The following is an 18,348-nucleotide window of genomic DNA, read 5'->3' as shown; positions in this document are numbered from 1 at the left end:
AGGGCAGCTCTCCAGAGCCCCGCGCCACTGCTCGAGTCACCAAGATTGAGCCGGTGGAGAGTGGAGACGAGCAGCCACAGGAGACCCCTTCCCCAGAGGAACTGGAGCAGTTTGCCAAGGAGCTAAAGCGGAAGAGGATCACTTTGGGTTATACCCAGGCTGATGTGGGCATCACCTTGGGGGCTCTCTTTGGCAAGGTTTTTAGCCAGACCACCATCTGTCGGTTTGAGGCACTACAGCTCAGCTTCAAGAACATGTGTAAGCTCCGACCTCTGCTACAGAAGTGGCTAGAAGCTGCAGATGACAACGACCACCTTCAGGAGCTGTGCAAGGAAGGCTGAGACAGTCCTTCAACAAGCCAGAAAGAGGAAGCGTACAAGCATTGAGAATGGTATTCGGGGAAACTTGGAAACAATGTTTCTCCAGTGCCCCAAGCCCACACTTCAGCAGATCAGCAATATTGCTGAGGAGCTGGGTCTTGAGAAAGATGTCCGAGTTTGGTTCTGTAACCGGCGTCAGAAGGGCAAACGCAGCAATAGCGATTCACCCCGAGAAGATTTTGAGGCAGCTGGTTCCTTCCCTGGTGGACCTATGCCTTTTCCCCTAGCTCCAGGCCCTCCATTCAGTCATCCCAGTTATGGGGGCCCTCATTTCACCACTCTCTATTCCCCACCTCCTTTCACAGAGGGGGATGCATTTTCCTCTCTCCCTGTTACCCCTCTGGGCTCTACCATGCATTCAAGCTGAAGGGCTTAGCCCATCCTTGGGCAGAGGAGGTAAGAGACCAGAGATGAGGAAACCAACAAATTGTTTTAAGGTCTGGGAGTTGGACGATTAAGCTCTCTGTATCCTGGGGGTATTTAGGAACAGGGAAGGGTGGGATCAATATTTCAGAGATTCATAAACAGATTTTTTTGAGGGGAATGGGTGGAGGGAAGTTGGGAAGTTTGCTGTTTGTTAGTTCCGCATCTCTTTCATCTCCCAACTCTTAAATAAAGCAATCTGAAAAGCAAGTCGAATTGAATCAAAGCCCTTCAAATATTTAAAGATCTGTCTTGGGTCTCCCCTTTGTCTCCTTCAGATTAAAACATTCCTAGTTGCTCCAACCATTCATTATGTAATAGCTAGCACTTATGGAGCACTTTAAGGTCTGCAAAGGTCTCTTGTCAGACTTGGTAACTGTGACCTTGGGCAAGTCACTTAACCTGTTTGCCTCAGTTTCTTCATCTATAAAATGGGGATAATAACCCACGGTTGGTGTGAGGATTAAGTGGGATCAGATTTGTAAAGTGCTTAGCATGATGCCAGACACTGTTAGCTAGACTGGTAAAAGATTGGTAGCTTTTTTCTTCCTGTTGCTTTCATATATTTGGTTCATATTGAGCTTGTGGGTTGATAAAATGCCCAGATATTTCTCAAAAGAATTGTCCTTTGACTCTGGACTTTGAAGTTGAATTTTTCTTAAAGCAGGTGTAGCAATCTATCCTCCCCGCACAAAGATCATTTAACTGTAGGCAAGGTACTTAACCTACCAAAGTGTTACTAGAGCATAGGTTTCTGCTTATGATTCCATGCTTTTCCTTAACTCTAGGGTCAAATATAAACTGCACTAGCATTGAAAGTCCTTTATAATCTGATTTTTAGCCTTAAAACTTACTCCATGATCTGGCCAGATTAGCTTTCTTGTTCTTTCACACAGAACATGGCATCTCTCATTCCTATGCATGTTCACGTGCCTTTCACATACTCCCTCTTGATTTTTAGGATCTAGTTTCAAAGCTTAGCTGAAACTCCTCTATGCCAAAGCTTTCTTGATTACTACCAGGTGATTTAGGAAAGAATCAAGTATGAAGTGTGTCTTTGCTGACTGTAGGTTAGTTAGACATGGAATTTTTTTCTTTTAACTTCCCCCCCCCCCTTTTTTCTCCAATAATATAGTTAGCAATATTCACTTCTGTAAGATTTAGTTAAAATTTTTTCTCTCCCTTTTCCCCTCCCCAAGACTGCAATCTGATCTAGGCAATACACAATACAATCATATTAAACATTCCCACATTAGTCATTAGTGAAAGAAGAATACAGAGAAAACTTGAAAACCACAAGAAAAAAAAACTTGATCTGTATTCAGACCATAATTCTTTGGATGTGGATAGCATTTTCCACCATGAATCTTTTGGAATGTAGACATTCTATATTGAATATATTATACAAAATGAAAGGACAAAAATGCAAAAGATTTGTTAAATCATAAAACTGTTCCAGAACAGTGAAATCACGGCTGAACTTTAGAGTCCCAGTCCCAGCCCCAGCCCCAGTTGTATTTATAAGGGAGGTAGACCACTAAAAACAAATGCGGAGAGACCTTTGTGGCAGGTTTTGAGGGTGTGGAGGGATACAAAGTATCTAAAGGTGTGTGGGGGGGGAAAGATACCAGAGTCCTAGAGAAAACTTAAAAGGGGAGTGGGGGGGAGACACATCAATACTTATTGGCCTATCCATACTCTGCCAACTACACAATAACCTGGAAGGTAGGTAGAGGAGCCAAGGGCATCCTTACTGAGGGAAAAGTAAGAATGAGTAGTCTTGCAAGCAATAATAAATACACTACTATTTTACAAGTAATTGAGTAACAGGATACAGGATCACTATACTTATTCTTATTAATTACAAATTTTTTTTTAACAGTAGAGCAAAGAAACCCAAAGTATTGCCTTATAAGGTCTTTTTCAATAAGGGAAATTCAAAATTCCCTGAAAGATACAACTGTTCAACAATGCTGACTAAAATGATTTGCTGCTGATGGAGGAAGCCCAGCAAAATGTCCCAAGTTGAAGAGGAATTCTCCATAGATGCTGAGTTTCTCTAGAGGGTGCTATTAGTAGATGGCATTGTTTTCAAAATATTCCAAATATTCTAAGCCTAGTGAAAAATTGAGAGAAACTAAAAAATCTGGCTTTACCTTCTACACAGAAAAGATCAAGTGGCTACATCAATGTCTATTGTCAACTTCTTTGTTCACTTGTTTGGACCATTGGAATGCAAGCAAAGACCTATGTTGTTTTTTTATACCAACATTCTAGTGTTACTTCAGGGCAATGAGATAAGGAATACAATTTACTGCAGGACTAAAAGTGAATATAATACACAAGGTGAAGAAGAGGCTTGTGCTGTGAGTGAGAATAGGCTGAAAGCTGACCAATAGGGAACTCCAAAGAATGGGAGTAAAAGACTTCAAAGAAGTGTATGGTGGAAAAAAAAAGATGGGCTGTTCCCATGGCAAGGGCAAAGGATAACAGATGGAGTCAGTACTCTACTTGGTACTGTTGAGATAGAAGAAATTGAAGGCTACAGCACGTTCAGTGGACTCCTTTGTGAAGGACTTAAGGGAGCACGTGAATAAAAGTCACGTGGGATGGGCAGGTGGGGGTGAGTTAGGTAGTGTTGGAGAGAATTTCCAGATTTGTGGAATTGAAGACCCATTTGAATTTTTAAAGAATATATTGTTTATATGCTTTTATGGGTACATATGGTCTCTTATAGAATGTAAGCTTCTTGAGGGTAGGGACTGTTTCATTTATGTCTTTGTAACCTTTGAGCCTAGCTCAGTAACTAACACAGAAGACAATAAATACTTGTTGACTGATTATCCACAAAGGCACAGTGGAAAGGGCAGATTAAAAGGATTTAGGCTCAAATCTTGACTGTGACCTTTAGCAAATAACTTACCCTCTTCAAGGCTTCAGTTTTGGTATCTGTAAAATTTCAGTTTGGCTTCAGTACTTTCTAAATTTTCTTCCAACCAGTGGTATGCTACAAATGTTTAACATGTCATTCTCTGAAAGACTGAGATTACACCTGACACACTTTTAAATTTAATCTGCATCATTGACATTTTCTGCATCACTTAAGTCTAGACAATCAGCAAAACGATAAAATATATCAAGCCTTAATGGTAGTCAATTTCTGAGGTGTGATTCCTCACACTGAAAATTTAACCAGTGATTCTCAGTCTGTTCTACTGGCTATGGCACAATCTTCCATCTCTAAATCTTAGATTCTATTATAACAGGAAAGGGGAAGGTCTGCATACCTGTGATTGGTAGAAGGTACTCCCTGTGTAAAAACTCCCTCTGCAGATGCAGATTAGCAATTCTCTTTCTGCTCCTAGAATTAGTTGCCTGAAGCATTGAGATAACTTGCGTTGAGTTAACTTACCTTGGTCACCCCCAGCCAGTTAGTTGTTCATCCTTTGAAGCAGACCAGTGACTACATGGGTGATGTCTTGTGCTTGAATTGGATTTAAGTGAGGCACAGTCAGTATGTGTCAGACAGAGGACTTAAACCCAGGTCTTCTCATCCAAGAACAGCATTCTACCTGTTACACCACCCTGTCTCAAAGGGCTTACTGAAATCCAGGTATGATAATTGCTGTTAATGGTCTAGAACTTTGCTCAGTGTCACACAGGTAGCAAGTAGCAGGCCTGGGGTTTGACTTCAAATCCAATACTTTCTACTGTATCACATTGCTTATCCCTATTGGATGGATCCAACAGTTTCTTCTATGTCCTCCCCTAAATTTCAACTAATTTGTAGGTCTGGAAGAAAAGATAACAAGCTTAATTTTGTCATTGTTGAGTTTGAGATACTGGGAGGACATCCAAGTGTTATTCAAATGACTGGAAATATAGGTCAGGTGGCAGGATTAGAGAGACTGATTTGGATATCATGGGGTTGCCCAGGGAGAGTATGCCTAGTGAAGAAGCCCAATAACAGAACTTTGTAAAACATCCAATTTAAAGAATTATGATCAAGAAAAGAAAAAAAGTGGAGGAATAAGAGAACCAGGATGGTGTAGTGTCTGAGAAGCAAAGAAAAAATATCCAGGGGCTGATTGTCAAATAGCATCAAAAACTGTAGAGAGGCCAAGGACTGGGGGTAAAAAGCCTATTGGATTTGGTGAGTTGGGAGTGGGGTGGGGTGGGGGGTTATAGTGAACTTTGGAGAGATCTTTACGTCTACTATCTATTAAAGAATGTCTTTATTTCTGGGTTTTGGATTATTCATGTGCCTTGACCTACCATGCAAATGAAGGATTCCTGTGTTTACACAATCCAAGTGTCATAATGCTCAATTACCCTGTTGGGCTATAGGGAAGTGTTTAATCCTATTGGGTGATTCTTTAATGCTGCAAATTCCTTGATACTTTTCTGCTGACTTGGGCTGTTTATTATATAAAAAGGCCCAGCCCGCATTCACCTCTTGTGTCAATTTGGGATGCCTGTACGTCCGTCTATCATACTATATATCCCAGATCAGTGATTCTGGGTCCAAAGGATAAACTATATTCAAAATGAAAAACATGTACATGCTATGTATATCCTTTGCCCCCGAAAAGCTTGATTTGACCTGTTAGTGGTGAATGTGGCTAAATTTTCCTTGATTAACATTCCATACCAGAGAAGTTTATCAGTTACAGTCATTGATGACTTTTTAAAGAGTAGTCTCATAGGGGCAGTTAGGTGGTGCAATGCATAGAGCACTGGTCCTGGAGTCAGGGAGGACCTGAGTTCAAATATGACCTCAGACACTTGACACTTACTAGCTGTGTGACCTTGGGCAAGTCACTTAACCCCAACTGCCTTGCCTTTCCCCCTCCAAGAAAAAAGAAAGGGTGTAGTTTCAGAAATGGGGTGGGGATGGAAGACCCATTACAAAATACTGAGGGAAGAGTTAATAGTGAGAAAGTAGAGGCCTCAAGTATATATTTTCTAAGGCAGTTGATAGTTAAGGAGAAATGAGAAGGGATAACTCCACAGCATGATCACAGAATTTCAGAGCTGGAAGGTTAGGGTAGTACGGGCTGTCTAGTCCAACTCACATCTGAAAAGTTTTTTCCACTATAACATACTTGACAAATGGTCTTCCAGTTTCTGCCTGAAGAGGAGAGGGAGAAGTGAGGAGTATAGTTAATCAAGCAATTTTATTGTTGTTGTTCAATCATTTTTTAGTCTTGTCCAACTTTTCCTGCTCCATTTGGGGCTTTCTTTGCAGAGATACTGGAGTGGTTTGCATTTCCTTCTCCAGCCCATTTTACAGATGAGAAAACTAAGGCAAACAGGCTCAAGTGACTTGCTCAGGGTAACACAGTATGTTTCTGAGGCCCAGTTTGAACTCAAGAAGATGAATCAAGAAGACTGCAGGCCCAGCACTCTGTCTACTGCACCACCTAGCTGCTCCTAAGCATGTAAGTGTCTACTATTGAGGCTGGCATTATGTTAAGTTTCTGGGGATATAGATACAAAGAATGAAAAAATACACACACACACACACACGAAGCTTCCATTCTAATGAGTTAGACAAGTACTTATATTAATACTTACAATACTTTTATAAAACATTTTTTTTTGGAGGGGGGAAGGTAGGGCAATTGGGGTTAAGTGACTTGCCCAAGGTGACACAGTTATTTTTTTGGTGTTAAGTGTCTGAGGTCAGATTTGAACTCAGGTCCTCCAGACTCTAGGGCTGGTGCTCTATTCACTTTGCCACCTAGCAGTCCCCTTATAGTACTTTTACAAATACTTATACTACAAGTACTTATGTAAATACTTGCTGCAAAATAGCCTAATTAATCCTCATAAAATTAGCTAAAGCTTTCAGATGGACCTGTTATTTATTGTTGTTGTTTTTTTGGAGGGGGGAAGGTGAGTCATCTGTAGTGATCTTTAAGCCCAAGAATGTAAAATCTTAACACTGTTTCCATTTCTTCTTCCTTGATTTGCCAAGAAGTAATGGGATAATAGTTGCCAAAATTTTAGTTGTTTTCTTTAAAAAAAAAATATTAAGCTTTAAGCTAGGTTTTATACTCATCTGTATATCTGAGATTGTTGATATTTCCCTTCCTTTATTATATATATAAGGATATATAATAAGTATATATATATATATATATTCCTTTTAAAATAAATTAATTTATTTCCCTTAAATGTTTATTTAAGCAGATGCTTAATAAATGTTTATTGAATTGAATTGGTTAGCCCTTCCACAGAAATAGGGAAGTTTGGAAGAGGAGTGGGTTTTAGTAGAAAGATACTTATTTTAGATGTGTTGGATTTGAGATGTTTCTAAGATAATAGGTAACTTTTGGGAAAAAATTTCAATTGAACAATGATGTTGGAAGCCAAATTTCAAAGGGTTGAGGAGTGAGAGGAGAGAAAATGTTAGAAAGGAATATGTAAAACTTGCTTCAGCCCAATGCTTTACCCTATCAAGATCTTTTTGAATCCTTTCTGCCATATAATGATCACCTTGGGCAGCTAGGTGGTACAGGGGTAGTTTTGGGCTTACTGTCAGGAAGACTGGAATTCAAATCCAATTTCAGACACTGTGTTACCCTGGGCAAGTCATTTAACCTCTACCTGCCTCAGTTTCCTCAACTGTAAAATGGGTGGTAATAAGGGCACCCGTCTCCCAGGGTTGCACAAAGTCCAGCACATAGTAGGTGCTATCTATTATTATCATCCTATCAATGATAGCTATTGCTATTATCATCCTCCAGTGTATTGGCTAACTTGCCTCACTTTGTAATGTCTACAAATTTGATGGGCATGCCACCCATGCCTTTATTCAAGTCATCATTAAAAAGGTTAAACAGCCTAGGACTAATAACAGATCCCTGGGGCTGGGGACCGCCCCCTCAAGCTGACATTGAATTATTTTTTATCCAGCCATTCAATCCATCCCAACCACATCTCTTGTGTTATTGTCTAGTCCCATCTCCCACCTTTCCCACAAGAATAGCATGAGGTATTCTAAAAAAATGTTTTACTAGAATATAAGTAAATTCTACCTATGGCTTTCCCTCAATACCTAGTTGAGAAAGTCTATGAAAAAAGGACATGCTCTTTCTGTGCCTTTTTATTTTTTTTTGCTTTTTGGAGGGCAACTGGGATTAAGTGACTTGCCCAAGATCACACGGCTAGTTTTTGTGTTAAGTGGCTGAGGCCCGATTTGACCTCAGGTCCTCCTGACTCCAGGGCCAGTGCTATATTAACTGTACCACCTAGCCACCCCATCTGCCTGTCCCCTTCTTAAGACGTTCACTAACCATTTCTTTAATATGTTTCAGAACTTTACCAGGAATTGAAATCAAGGCATTGGAATATAATTCATAGACTCTACTTGCTTGAAAATGAAGACATTTAACCTCCTCTAGGTCTTGTAAATGGAATAATTTTTTAGCTTTGAAGGGAACTGAACATACCTGTAGTCAGATGGAAAAGAACTAATGGAGAGGAAGAGCCTGATGATGCATGACAGAAAGAGAATGAATTCTATGGCTATATAGCAAGGCTTTGTAGCAAGGGGAATTTGGGATCAAGGGCATAAGAACCAGGATGAGTCTTAGAAATGGGATGATCTTCTCCTTTAAGAGAGCAGGGAAGAAGAGAATAGATGAGGATGCTAGAAAGTTTTGATGATGGAAAGAAGATAGCCGAGGAAGCTCTACTAAAATGGCCTTCATTTGCCCAGTGAAATTAGAAAGCTAGGGCATATGGAAGCATACAGTTGGGACTTGAGAAGAGAGGGAAAGCTGTAGAAAGAGATAATACAGTAGAATTGCCGAGCAGTGATCAAAGCTCAGCTGAAATTACAGCAGGCACAATCACTTTGTACTGGGAGAAATCAGTTAAAGTTTATAACTTTCTTCTAATGCTCAGTAACCTGGAAGAAGGATAATTATGGCAGAGGTCACCCAGAGTTGGAGTAGGTCAAGGAGATTCTAGGGTGGTGCCTGGTAATTTATTAGGGTCATAGGCCTCTGGATCATGTTGTTCTCCAGACAACCTTTCCTGTCAAATTTCTACCTGTACTGTCAAATCCAACTGAAATGTCACTCCATCTGGAAACCCTTAACAAATTCTCTTCCTCCTCCCCCACTTGAAGTGATGACCTTTCCCTAACTTCAACCTCATTTAACTCTCTTCTTTCACCTTTCTGACTCACATATTTATGCATCTTGTCCTCCTACTAGTGGTGCGGTGCTTGGTATCCATGTTTGTAACATCAGTCTGTTGTTAACGCCAGTCTCAGAGCATTAACTCTGCCCCTTCTCCTCCTCCCCCTCCCCCTGCTTCAGAGCAATAACTCTGCCTAACAAACTATTCCTATGAATCCTTCACTAAAGTATCTATAAACATTCCAGCTTAGGTAACTGTTATCTCCCCCTTGTATAGTGTCCCGCTGCCCCCATGAATCCTTTGGTACCCTATCTCTAGGTTGACTCCTTGGCTGCCTCAATGAATCCTTCAGGACCCTATCTCCGGGTTAACTCCTTAGCCTATTATCCACACACTGAGTCTCAGCCTTGGTTCCCAGACATCAATCTTGTCAAACATGACACTGATGGGTGGCAGACTGGGCACTTCTCCATCAGCCTTTGACCGCTACCCAACTTAGTGACGTTTCAAGCCTAAAACCACACCTCCAGATATAGCCCCCTTGGGCTTTTTCCCAGTGAATCATGAGCAATATGCCTGCACAGTTACATTAAAGATCCATGTTCCTTTAAAAACTGTCCCCACCTTAACTCCTCCCTAATCCCACCCTTAAACACCTAGTTAGCATAATTGGCATGGGTTCTACTATGGATGATTCTATATAAATCTTAATTCTACCCCTTTAAGGTTGCAGGTCCCCCTAAAGGACTTTTGCCTGCTGCACAGCTTAATAATAAACTTGCAGGTCCCCTTAAGGACCCTTGCCTGCTGTAAAGCATATAATAAACTTTTACAACTCTGACTCCAATTTGGCTTGAGCTGAATTCTTTCAAGACTGAATCGAAGGCTCTCTGGTCTTAGATAAGATCAGAGTTCCTGCTGAACCTATTGGGAGCCATCCCTCATCACTAGCACATGAATTTATGAGAATTCTGTCCAAATTTCCCAGCTCCTCTGTGACCTTGGGTAAAACACTTCACCTCAGTCCTCAACTCATGAAATAAAGGATTTTGATTAGATGATCTCTAGTCTTTTAGCATTGAGTCTCCATGGTTCTCCCATATCTACAGAATGCTTTCTCTTAAATGTTCCAACATCACTTGATATGGTCTTTCATTTTTACTTCAATTGTTTCAGAAAATACCTGTCTACCACTGGCTGGGCCTTCTTTATATAAAAAATGGGGTGTGGGAAGTTAAGCAAATTCACTGAATTTGATACTGCAGACAAGATAGCTCCTCACTTCTCCACTGAAGGGAGAAATCGTCTATTCGTTGAAAACTAGGTCCATCAGCCTCCTTCCCAATTTACCCATTTCCCTGTGTCCAGAGTCAACAGTCTAATAAGCACCTATTATGTACCAGACACTGTGCTAAGCATTGCCAATATAAAAAGTTTCTGCCCTCAAGATTACAATGTAATGTGGGAAACAACTATGTATGAACAAGATACATACAGTATAAATTGGAAATAATCTGAAGGAAGGTACTAATACTAAGGAGGACAGAGAAAGGCCTCTGGAAGATGGGATTTGATGGAAAGCATTCCACAACTAGGGGAGAGCCAATGAAAATGCATGGAGTTGGGAGATGGATTGTCTTGGTGGTAGAATAGCAAGGAGGCCAGTGTCACTCAGTTACAGAGTACACAAAAGAGAATAAGGTGTAAAGATTAGAAGGGTAGGAAAGGGTCAGGTTATGGAGGGTTTTAAAAGCCAAAGAGGAATATAATGAGAGGAGATGGGGAGAGACAGAATGGGGTAAACTATCTCATACAGAAGAGGCAGGGGAAAATGGTTACAATGGAGAGGAAGAACAGGGAGGCAAAAGGGAATGGGTCAACCTTATTCTCAATGAATTTGGCTTAGGGAGGGAATGACATACACACTTAATAGGGTATCTCATGCTACAGGAGAGTAGGGGGCAAGGGGATAAGAGGGGAGATGATGGAGGGGAAGGCAGGTTGGGGGGGAGGGTAATTAGAAGCACACACTTTTGAAAAGGGACAGGGTCAAAGCAGAGAATAGAACAAGTGGGGGGCAGGATAGGATGGAGGGGAATATAGTCAGTCTTTCACAATATATCCACGATGGAAATGTTTTGTGTAACTATACATGTACAACCTATATTGAATTGCTTATCTTCCTAGTAAGGGTAGGTGACAAGGGAGGAAAGGAATGAATTCAAAGCTTTAAAATCAAATGTTTAAAAAAATACATATATTATTAATATTGTTTCATGTAAGATATACAGGCACTGGGGCATAGAGATCCACAGTGCCCTACTGGAAAGTCAGAGGGGCTATGGGAAAAGATATGGGAGAGAGCAAATTAGAGGAAGGGATATCCAGTGGGACCACTATTTTGGGGTGGTGGTTAGGGGGAAAAACGGGGAGAAAATTTGTAACTCAAAATCTTGTGGAAATGAATGATGTAAACTAAAAGTTAGTAAAGCATTTAATAAAAATAAATAAATAAAAGCCAAAGAGGATTTTATTAATTTATTAAAAAAATTTTTTTTGGAGGAGTGAGATGAAGCAATGGGGGTTAAGTGACTTGCTCAAGGTCGCACTGCTAGTAAGTGTCAAGTGTCTGAGGTCATATTTGAACTCGGGTCCTCCTGACTCCAGGGCCGGTGCTCTATTCACTGTGCTACCTAGCCACCCCATGTGGTCTTATTTTTAAAGGTGCAATAAGGAAGGGTTCTCAGTTGAGAGGATGAGATGTGGAGGAGTGATGGAAAGTTTAAATTACGGTGTGGATGGGATCATCACTTTGATAAGGGAGGTATAAAAGGACTGCCTTATCATAGTGAGAGCCCTGTTGATATCACGTAACAATTTGCAGTGGGTTCAGTCAACATGGTTTTCTGAGTTTTCCTCAGCAGCATGAGGAGCAAAGGAAGCAGGGGGTGGGAGTAATTCAAAGCTGAAATTCAACAGGATAAGATCAACTACAGAATAAGGGAATGAAGAGCCTAAGAGAAGAGGACAGTGTACAACTGGTTTACCATGTAGTTAAGACAGGGAAGGAAAATGTAGGCAATGAAGGGATGATGGAAAAAATGAAGGTCGGAGGAACTGGAGGCTGCAGTGATCAAAAATAGGGTTAGGGATTCTAAGGAACAAAGTGCCACGATAACACATTAATTCCTCCCTCCTTTTCAATCCATCATCAAATACTGATGAATTTTTCCATGATGTTTATTGGACTGGCTTTCCTTTCTACTTGAATTAATTTGGCATTCTTCTCCTTTGAAATATATCTCATTGACCTCTTCAGGTTGGGACTATAGGCTATCCAGATCTCCCTCCAGAGCCAAGTCTAAGTCAACATACACTGAGAGTGAGAAGTGAGGAAGAGTGTGGGTGAAGTCTATGGTGTTAGGAAACACAACAGAGGGACAAATCAAGCAGCTGGTTCTTTATTTGGAAATAAGCAGAAAGGGGAAAGGGGAGATCAGAAAAGACCAAAGATTGGAGACTGGAGATAATGGCCAGTGGAGCTTTGGGGCAGGCTGTTATGCTGGAAGTAGCATGTTTGAGGGATCAGGGTTATACTGGAACTCCCCTCCACCCCCACCTTTCCCTGCCCTCTCACAGCCAAACCTCAAGTTTTCCAGATTCTTCCAAGGAAGTGTTGTAAACGGCCTTCTGAAATCTTTCTCATCCAATTTTAGGACTCCTGAAGCCATTCATCTGACAAGGTCTTGACTTCCAGAGTTGGGTAACTTTCTGGTTCCAAGCATATGGCATCTGGGGGCAATAGGACCCTGGAATCAGCTCCGTGTTCTCTAGCAACTGGGTACTCCTTGAGACAACAGTCACAGCCAAAAGTCACTTTAGGGGCCTGATAAAGTCCCTTAGTCAGTTAGTATCCATGGCAATGGGCAATTCCTTCCTGGAAGTCTTTCCTCTTGGGGAGGGAAGTAGAGAGTATTCCTTCAGAACCCCTTTCATTTCTAACATATCCAACCCCTGGCTTTTGGGTCTCATCTCCATGGAGTAGCAGCAAGTTGCCATGATCTTTCTTAACCGATTTCCATCACCTTATGCTTGGCAACTAGAACAGCGGTAATCAGACTCTTGGGCAGCCCGGTAGCTGCAACCTGCACAGGCCACATGGAACCACGCATCACAGCCATCACATTGGACCCAGGCCACTGTCTCTTCCTGGGGTGGTTGGCAGCTGGGGGCTGCACAGGGATCCCCTCCCCCAATCGGAGGGGGAGCTGTAGTCCGAGATGACAGGTATTTCCGGGGACGGCCACGTCGCTTTCTGAAAGACACAAAAAACCCAGAACAAGGGAAGCTAAAAATGTGCTCCTGCTCCTAGGGATAAATTTAGGATCCAACCTGATTTGGTGTAGCAGACAATAGGAAGTACTGTCCTCCATTTCTGACTAAGGCACTGTGGTATAGTGGAAAGAATATTCGACCCAGTCAAGAGGCCTGGGTTCATATTCTAACAGTAATACTTGCTGTATTAAAGGCTACCTAGTCCAAACTTTCTCATCCTTCATAGGAGGAAAACAATGCCCATAGAGGTGTGACTTGCCCAGAGTGATACATGCAGCAAGAGGCAGTGGCAGGATTCAAACCCAGGTCCTCTGAGTCAACGCTCTTGCCATTGTACCACACTGCTTCTCTATGAAAAAGGTCAGGAATGTATATATGTGTGTGATGCTATCATTTAACCTGAGGCGCTTCCTCATCTGTGGACAATACTTGTTACCTCTGTGAGTGATGAGGTAAAAGCTCTGTAATCTTACAAAGTACTACATACTTTTCCTTCTTTCTCACGTCTGCCATTCCTCTCTCCCTCCCCACCTTTGTTCTTATCTTCCCTCCAGTTTTTCCCTCATAGTCCTTACCAAGCTCTTGTTTCTTCTTCTGTCTTTGTCTCTTAAGACAGAAGATATTAGACAACCTGTGGAGCTGAATGGTGAATATGGCTTATCTGGGCTGGAGTTTTTACAGAACCTTTTCTCTCCTTCCTCTCTTAGGAGCACTCCCTCTCTCTTCCTGAGTCAGAGGAGAGAAAGAGCTCCCCACAGTTCAGATCCTCTCAGAGCAAAGGTTTTTATGTGCATGCATGTGTGTGAAAAGGAGGAGGTGGGGAGATATAATGGCAGGTTTCAGAGAACAAAGAGGTTGGTAAGGATGTTCCCTCTATCTTTCTGAAGTTAGGATGGTCCCCCTACTTACCCACTGGGAGTGACTGGAATCTTCATTCCTCGAGGCTTCTTCCTGGTTTCAGCCTGAACTCTGGGAGGGCTCTCCTCTGTTCCCCCCTCATCCTCTAGCTCAGCCAGCACCTTGTGTGCTGACTTCCGACGGTTCCGTGGGGCTGGAGGTGGGGTGGGAAGTGTGGCCCCTGCCTCCCTAAGGGTCACAGGAAAGGTCAGGCCCTGACTTCCACCCCCGACCCTGGAGAATGTAAGGGGCTGAGGCTGGAGTTTACTGAGGCTGCCAATGGAGCTGAGGATCAGGGTAGCCTTGGGAGCAGGGGAGAGGGTGCTGAGGGGACGCTGTGGGGCCCCCCGAGGAGGCAGCATGGGCCAAAAACCACCTTCACCTCCTGATTCCCCCCCAGCTCTGGGGATAGTGATAGCAGCAAAGTCTTGGGGTCGAACTCGAACACGCTGGAACATGAAGTAGAACTCAGGAGGGCTGGCCCCCATGGGCCCCTTAGGGCCAAAGGTTAAGAAGTCACCGTCACTCAGTTCCAGTTGGTGACCTCTGGGGAGCCTGATATTGTTGACCAAGGTACCTGCAAGTGGGGAGGGGGAGAAGGAAGGAAGGAAGGAGAGAGAGAGAGAGAGAGAGAGAGAGAGAGAGAGAGAGAGAAGCAGATGAAGAGAAGGGTTAGACAAAGGTAACAGTCAAAAAGTTGTAGAACAGACAGATTTCCTAAGGTGAAATCTAGAGGGTTAAGGAAACTGTTAACATCCTCTCCTCCCACTTCAGCCTCACCTAGATTATAACCTCAAGCACTTTGAGGGCCAGGACTATTTGGTAAACTGTTAAAGCCAAAAGGGGCTTTATCATCCTTTTGGTACAGGGAAAGGGACTTGTCCAGAGTTCCATAACACAGCAAGTAAGAAACAAGCTGGAATCTGAATCTGGATCTTGACTCTATAAACAGTGAATTCACAGGCCTATGGGATTAGATTCTCCCTAGTTTCCTATCCTGCCTGGCTCCTGTTGAACTGTAGGGATTGGCTCCTCCAATCATCTCAGCTCACCACTCCTAGGGGTTCTCTAACAAAGTTGGCACAGAATGGAAAGAGCTAGGAATTCTTCCCCTGTCCTTTTTAAATCATATTCTGTAAAGACTCAGTCTTTGACAATAAGAAATGAATCTCTCTAGTTAGAAACCCAGATCTGTTCCAAAAAGGGATAGTCCTAGTATTAGGATTTCCCCCTTCCCACCAATATGGACCCTGGGACTTCCCTGAGGCTTCTGAGACACAGAAGTACCTGTTTCTTTTGGGTCAAACATTAAAAAATCTATTGGGTCAAAATGAATCTTTTCTTTTTTTTTCTTAAATATTTTACTTTATTGTAAGATACTTCTCATTAAGGTTGAGTATTCTATAAATATCTGTAATATCAAAATGAAATATATCAATTAAACTGAAAGTATTAAAAAATAAAATGGTCCCTGGGGAGAGGGTGAGGAGAGGGGGTAAAGAGAGCCCAGACAAAATCTCTAGAAGCAAAGTCATGACCCAGAAGGCAGGTGTAAAGAAGTTCCAGTTGCACAAGGCATCATCACATCTGGAGAGCCAGAGGGTTGCTTGCCTTCTGTCTCTGGGCCCATCTCAAGCTCCTCTTGCTTCTTGTCTCTGAATGTCAAATTTTCTATTCAACTCTGGTTTTTTTTATCAAGAATGCTTGAAAGTCAAGAGGAATCTTTTCTGAGATCTATTGACAGCAAGATGACTCAGTGGATAGAATTATGGGCTGGGAGTTAGGAAGACCTTCAAATCAGGCCCTTAAACTCTGTGAACTTGGTTAAGTCAATTAATCTCTGCTTGCCTAAATTGACTGGAGAAGGAAATGGCCACTCCATGGGCCAAGAAAACCCCATGGACAAAAGTCCATGTGGCTGAACAACATGGTCAGGTCAAAGTAACAAAGAAAGTACAGCTTTGGGAACCTGGACTACTAGTGAGCAGCAGAGGGAGTGATTACCTTGGAGACTTTATCTTAAAAAGTCCCCATATTTATTTAATTTCATTGCCATCTCCTTGAAAACCTATGCCAGAGCTTCCCTGCCTTTTCTCTTCTAGAACTGAATCCCACTCAACTCCCTTTTTTTCTTGCTCCACAATAAAATCTTTATCTTGTGTACAGTCCCCTTGGGGTCCTGTTTTCTACTTTTCCAACATGAGAAAGTTTGCTAATCTGCTAAAACAAGAGCAGTGTGTATGGAGACTGAAAAGTGAGCTCTAGTAAGTAACCTTTTGACATTTACTATGTGACCCTGGACAAAGCATAGTTAGTACCCAGTTTCTTCATCTATATAATGGGAAATAATAATACCCTTACCCAGTAAGCCTTCCCTGCAACAAAGATAATAATATTTATACTATATACTTCACAGGATTGCTGATAGGAAAAGACCAATAAATAAACCTTAAAGTGCTACAGAAACATGAATTAAATCACTTTAACCTGAACCTCAGAAAACTATAAAATGGGGATATCTCACATAATTATTTTAAAGATCAAATGATATAGGATAAATGAAACAATTCTGTAATAAAAGAACACTATAAATATGGAACTAATCTGTTCTGATAGTCTTTCATCTTTTTCAGGTAGGAGATATATACACACATATCATATATATATAGCATATTACCCTAACAGACAGCAGGTACCTTTTGGAGACAACCAAAGTCTTTTGGTCTTTGCTGTCTAACCCAGAGGAGGAATTCTAATGACAATGACAAACAGGATGGGGTGCTATTTATAGTTAGGTCAAGGTCCTATGGTACTTCTCAAATCATACCATACCTATTTATACCTATTCTGCCTAAGAACAGGGCCAGCCATGTCTAGGCTCACCATAGCTACTGCAGTCCTCCAGGCTGACTCTCCAGTCATCACCTTGGCCTTCAGCATGCAGTTTGGCATGGACCGGGGAGATGAGGATAGGCTCACTCTGAGGCCGAAGGGCCACATCACACAGATCAGCCCTCAGGCCCAAGCGATAGGTACAGCCAGCCCCAGTTGGGGGGTGAAAAGTATAGAGATCTCCACCCCTCCCAACCCCCATTCGAAGCAGCTGGAAGCACGGCAACATGGGGGGAGGGACTTTTCCCTATGGACTCGCTTCTAAAATCAGGGAATACATAGCTTTTTCTACTCTTGAGCAATTAAAAATGGAGAGATGTTCCTACGCAAAATTTGGAATACAATTCTTGTGCAATTCAAATCAAGATGTACATTCGCAGTGCAATGCAAATTTGGAAGGCACTCTGACAGTTCAACGAGACAACAACTTGGCTTTGAAAGAAGAAAATTAAGGTGTCATCCCCCTGTACAATGCAAAACTAGGGAATGTGCATCATGCTAAATTAAGGATGGGCTACTTTGTGCAATGTAATATAAAGGGTGTAATGGAGCCAGTTTCCACCACCGTTCAACATTAAATTAGTCATTCAGTACAATTGGGGGCGAGGTGGCCCTTTCTTTCAAAGGGGCTGCTCCAGAGGTCCTCCCCCAACAACTTTCCTGGCCCAACACCTCACTTGTGTCAGGGGGGTTAAGAATCTTTCAAGGTGATATGACCGAAACCCCGAAAATGCAGGCTGAGGATCCTATTTCTGGAGTAAAGCGAAGCAAGATCCCTTACCTCCCTCCCCCCTAGAATGCAATGCAAACCTGGGGTCCTACTGCTTCCGAAGCAATGCAAACGCGGGTCCCCCCAGCCCGGGCAGCCTAATTTCGGATCAATCAGTGCCGGACAATCTCAGCGTGCCGTGCCCCTCCCTCAGGCAATATAAACCTCGAACGAGGAGCCGAGGAGGTAAAGACCCCAAACCACCTCCACGGCACCCCCACCCCACCGTGTCCCTGCGCGCACGCTCAGGCTGAAGTTTGACAGGGCTAGCAAGAGCAGAGGGTTGTGGCAGAAGCCGATCCTGGAGCACAACAGGGCGGAGCCTCGGAGGACAGGCGCGCGCCCAACACCCTCGAAAATTCTCTGGGCCCGAATACCGCGGGCCTCAGAGGGCCCGCCTTCTAAAATGCCATTTCCCCATTGGACCTTCCTCATTCCATCGCGCAGATCCCATTGGGCGGTGGTGAGGAAAGGGCCCCCCAAAAAAAGACCCGGCGC

The 18,348-nt window shown here is 42.6% G+C and overlaps 4 protein-coding genes and 1 long non-coding RNA gene across 5 annotated transcripts in view; 3 read left to right on the top strand and 2 right to left on the bottom strand.

The window, feature by feature from the left end:
• The window catches only part of LOC138150292 (uncharacterized), a 27,145-nt gene extending 22,043 nt beyond the window's left edge, over positions 1–5,102 (bottom strand). The window contains exon 1 of the long non-coding RNA XR_011165538.1: positions 4,216–5,102. This is a non-coding gene — a long non-coding RNA (uncharacterized lncRNA). The remainder of the gene's footprint in view (positions 1–4,215) is intronic.
• The window catches only part of CDSN (corneodesmosin), a 189,233-nt gene that overhangs the window by 104,720 nt on the left and 66,165 nt on the right, over positions 1–18,348 (top strand). The window lies entirely within an intron of this gene.
• PSORS1C2 (psoriasis susceptibility 1 candidate 2) overlaps positions 1–18,348 on the top strand; it is a 145,094-nt gene that overhangs the window by 104,720 nt on the left and 22,026 nt on the right. The gene's annotated exons all lie outside the window — the stretch shown is intronic.
• Positions 126–988, top strand: POU5F1 (POU class 5 homeobox 1). Its single transcript, XM_069073703.1, is given in 2 exon segments — positions 126–332; positions 334–988. Coding segments are annotated over 2 exon segments (492 nt in total). The 5' UTR covers positions 126–254; the 3' UTR covers positions 748–988.
• Positions 12,403–18,285, bottom strand: TCF19 (transcription factor 19). The gene is made up of 3 exons (XM_069073237.1): positions 17,073–18,285; positions 14,202–14,766; positions 12,403–13,272 (listed from the first exon to the last, which is right to left on the bottom strand). The coding sequence occupies exons 1-3, from the start codon at positions 17,308–17,310 to the stop codon at positions 13,044–13,046; spliced, it is 1,032 nt and encodes a 343-aa protein (XP_068929338.1). The 5' UTR covers positions 17,311–18,285; the 3' UTR covers positions 12,403–13,043.

This window comes from Petaurus breviceps, unplaced genomic scaffold (assembly GCF_028583685.1).
Source record: "Petaurus breviceps papuanus isolate PSGF00001 unplaced genomic scaffold, PetGlider_PUasm1.0 90865, whole genome shotgun sequence".
Taxonomy (NCBI): Eukaryota; Metazoa; Chordata; class Mammalia; order Diprotodontia; family Petauridae; genus Petaurus; species Petaurus breviceps.
The sequence above is the reverse complement of the archived record's forward strand: the minus strand, read 5'-3'. Positions and strand labels throughout refer to the sequence as shown.

Excerpts from the sequence above, each read along its gene's own strand:
- TCF19 (XM_069073237.1), bottom strand. The coding sequence starts at position 17,310 with ATGTTGCCGTGCTTCCAGCTGCTTCGAATGGGGGTTGGGAGGGGTGGA. Across the intron at positions 14,767-17,072 it reads GGAGGACTGCAGTAGCTATG|GTACCTTGGTCAACAATATC; the intron begins GTGAGCCTAGAC and ends CCCCACTTGCAG. Across the intron at positions 13,273-14,201 it reads ATTCCAGTCACTCCCAGTGG|AAAGCGACGTGGCCGTCCCC; the intron begins GTAAGTAGGGGG and ends TGTGTCTTTCAG.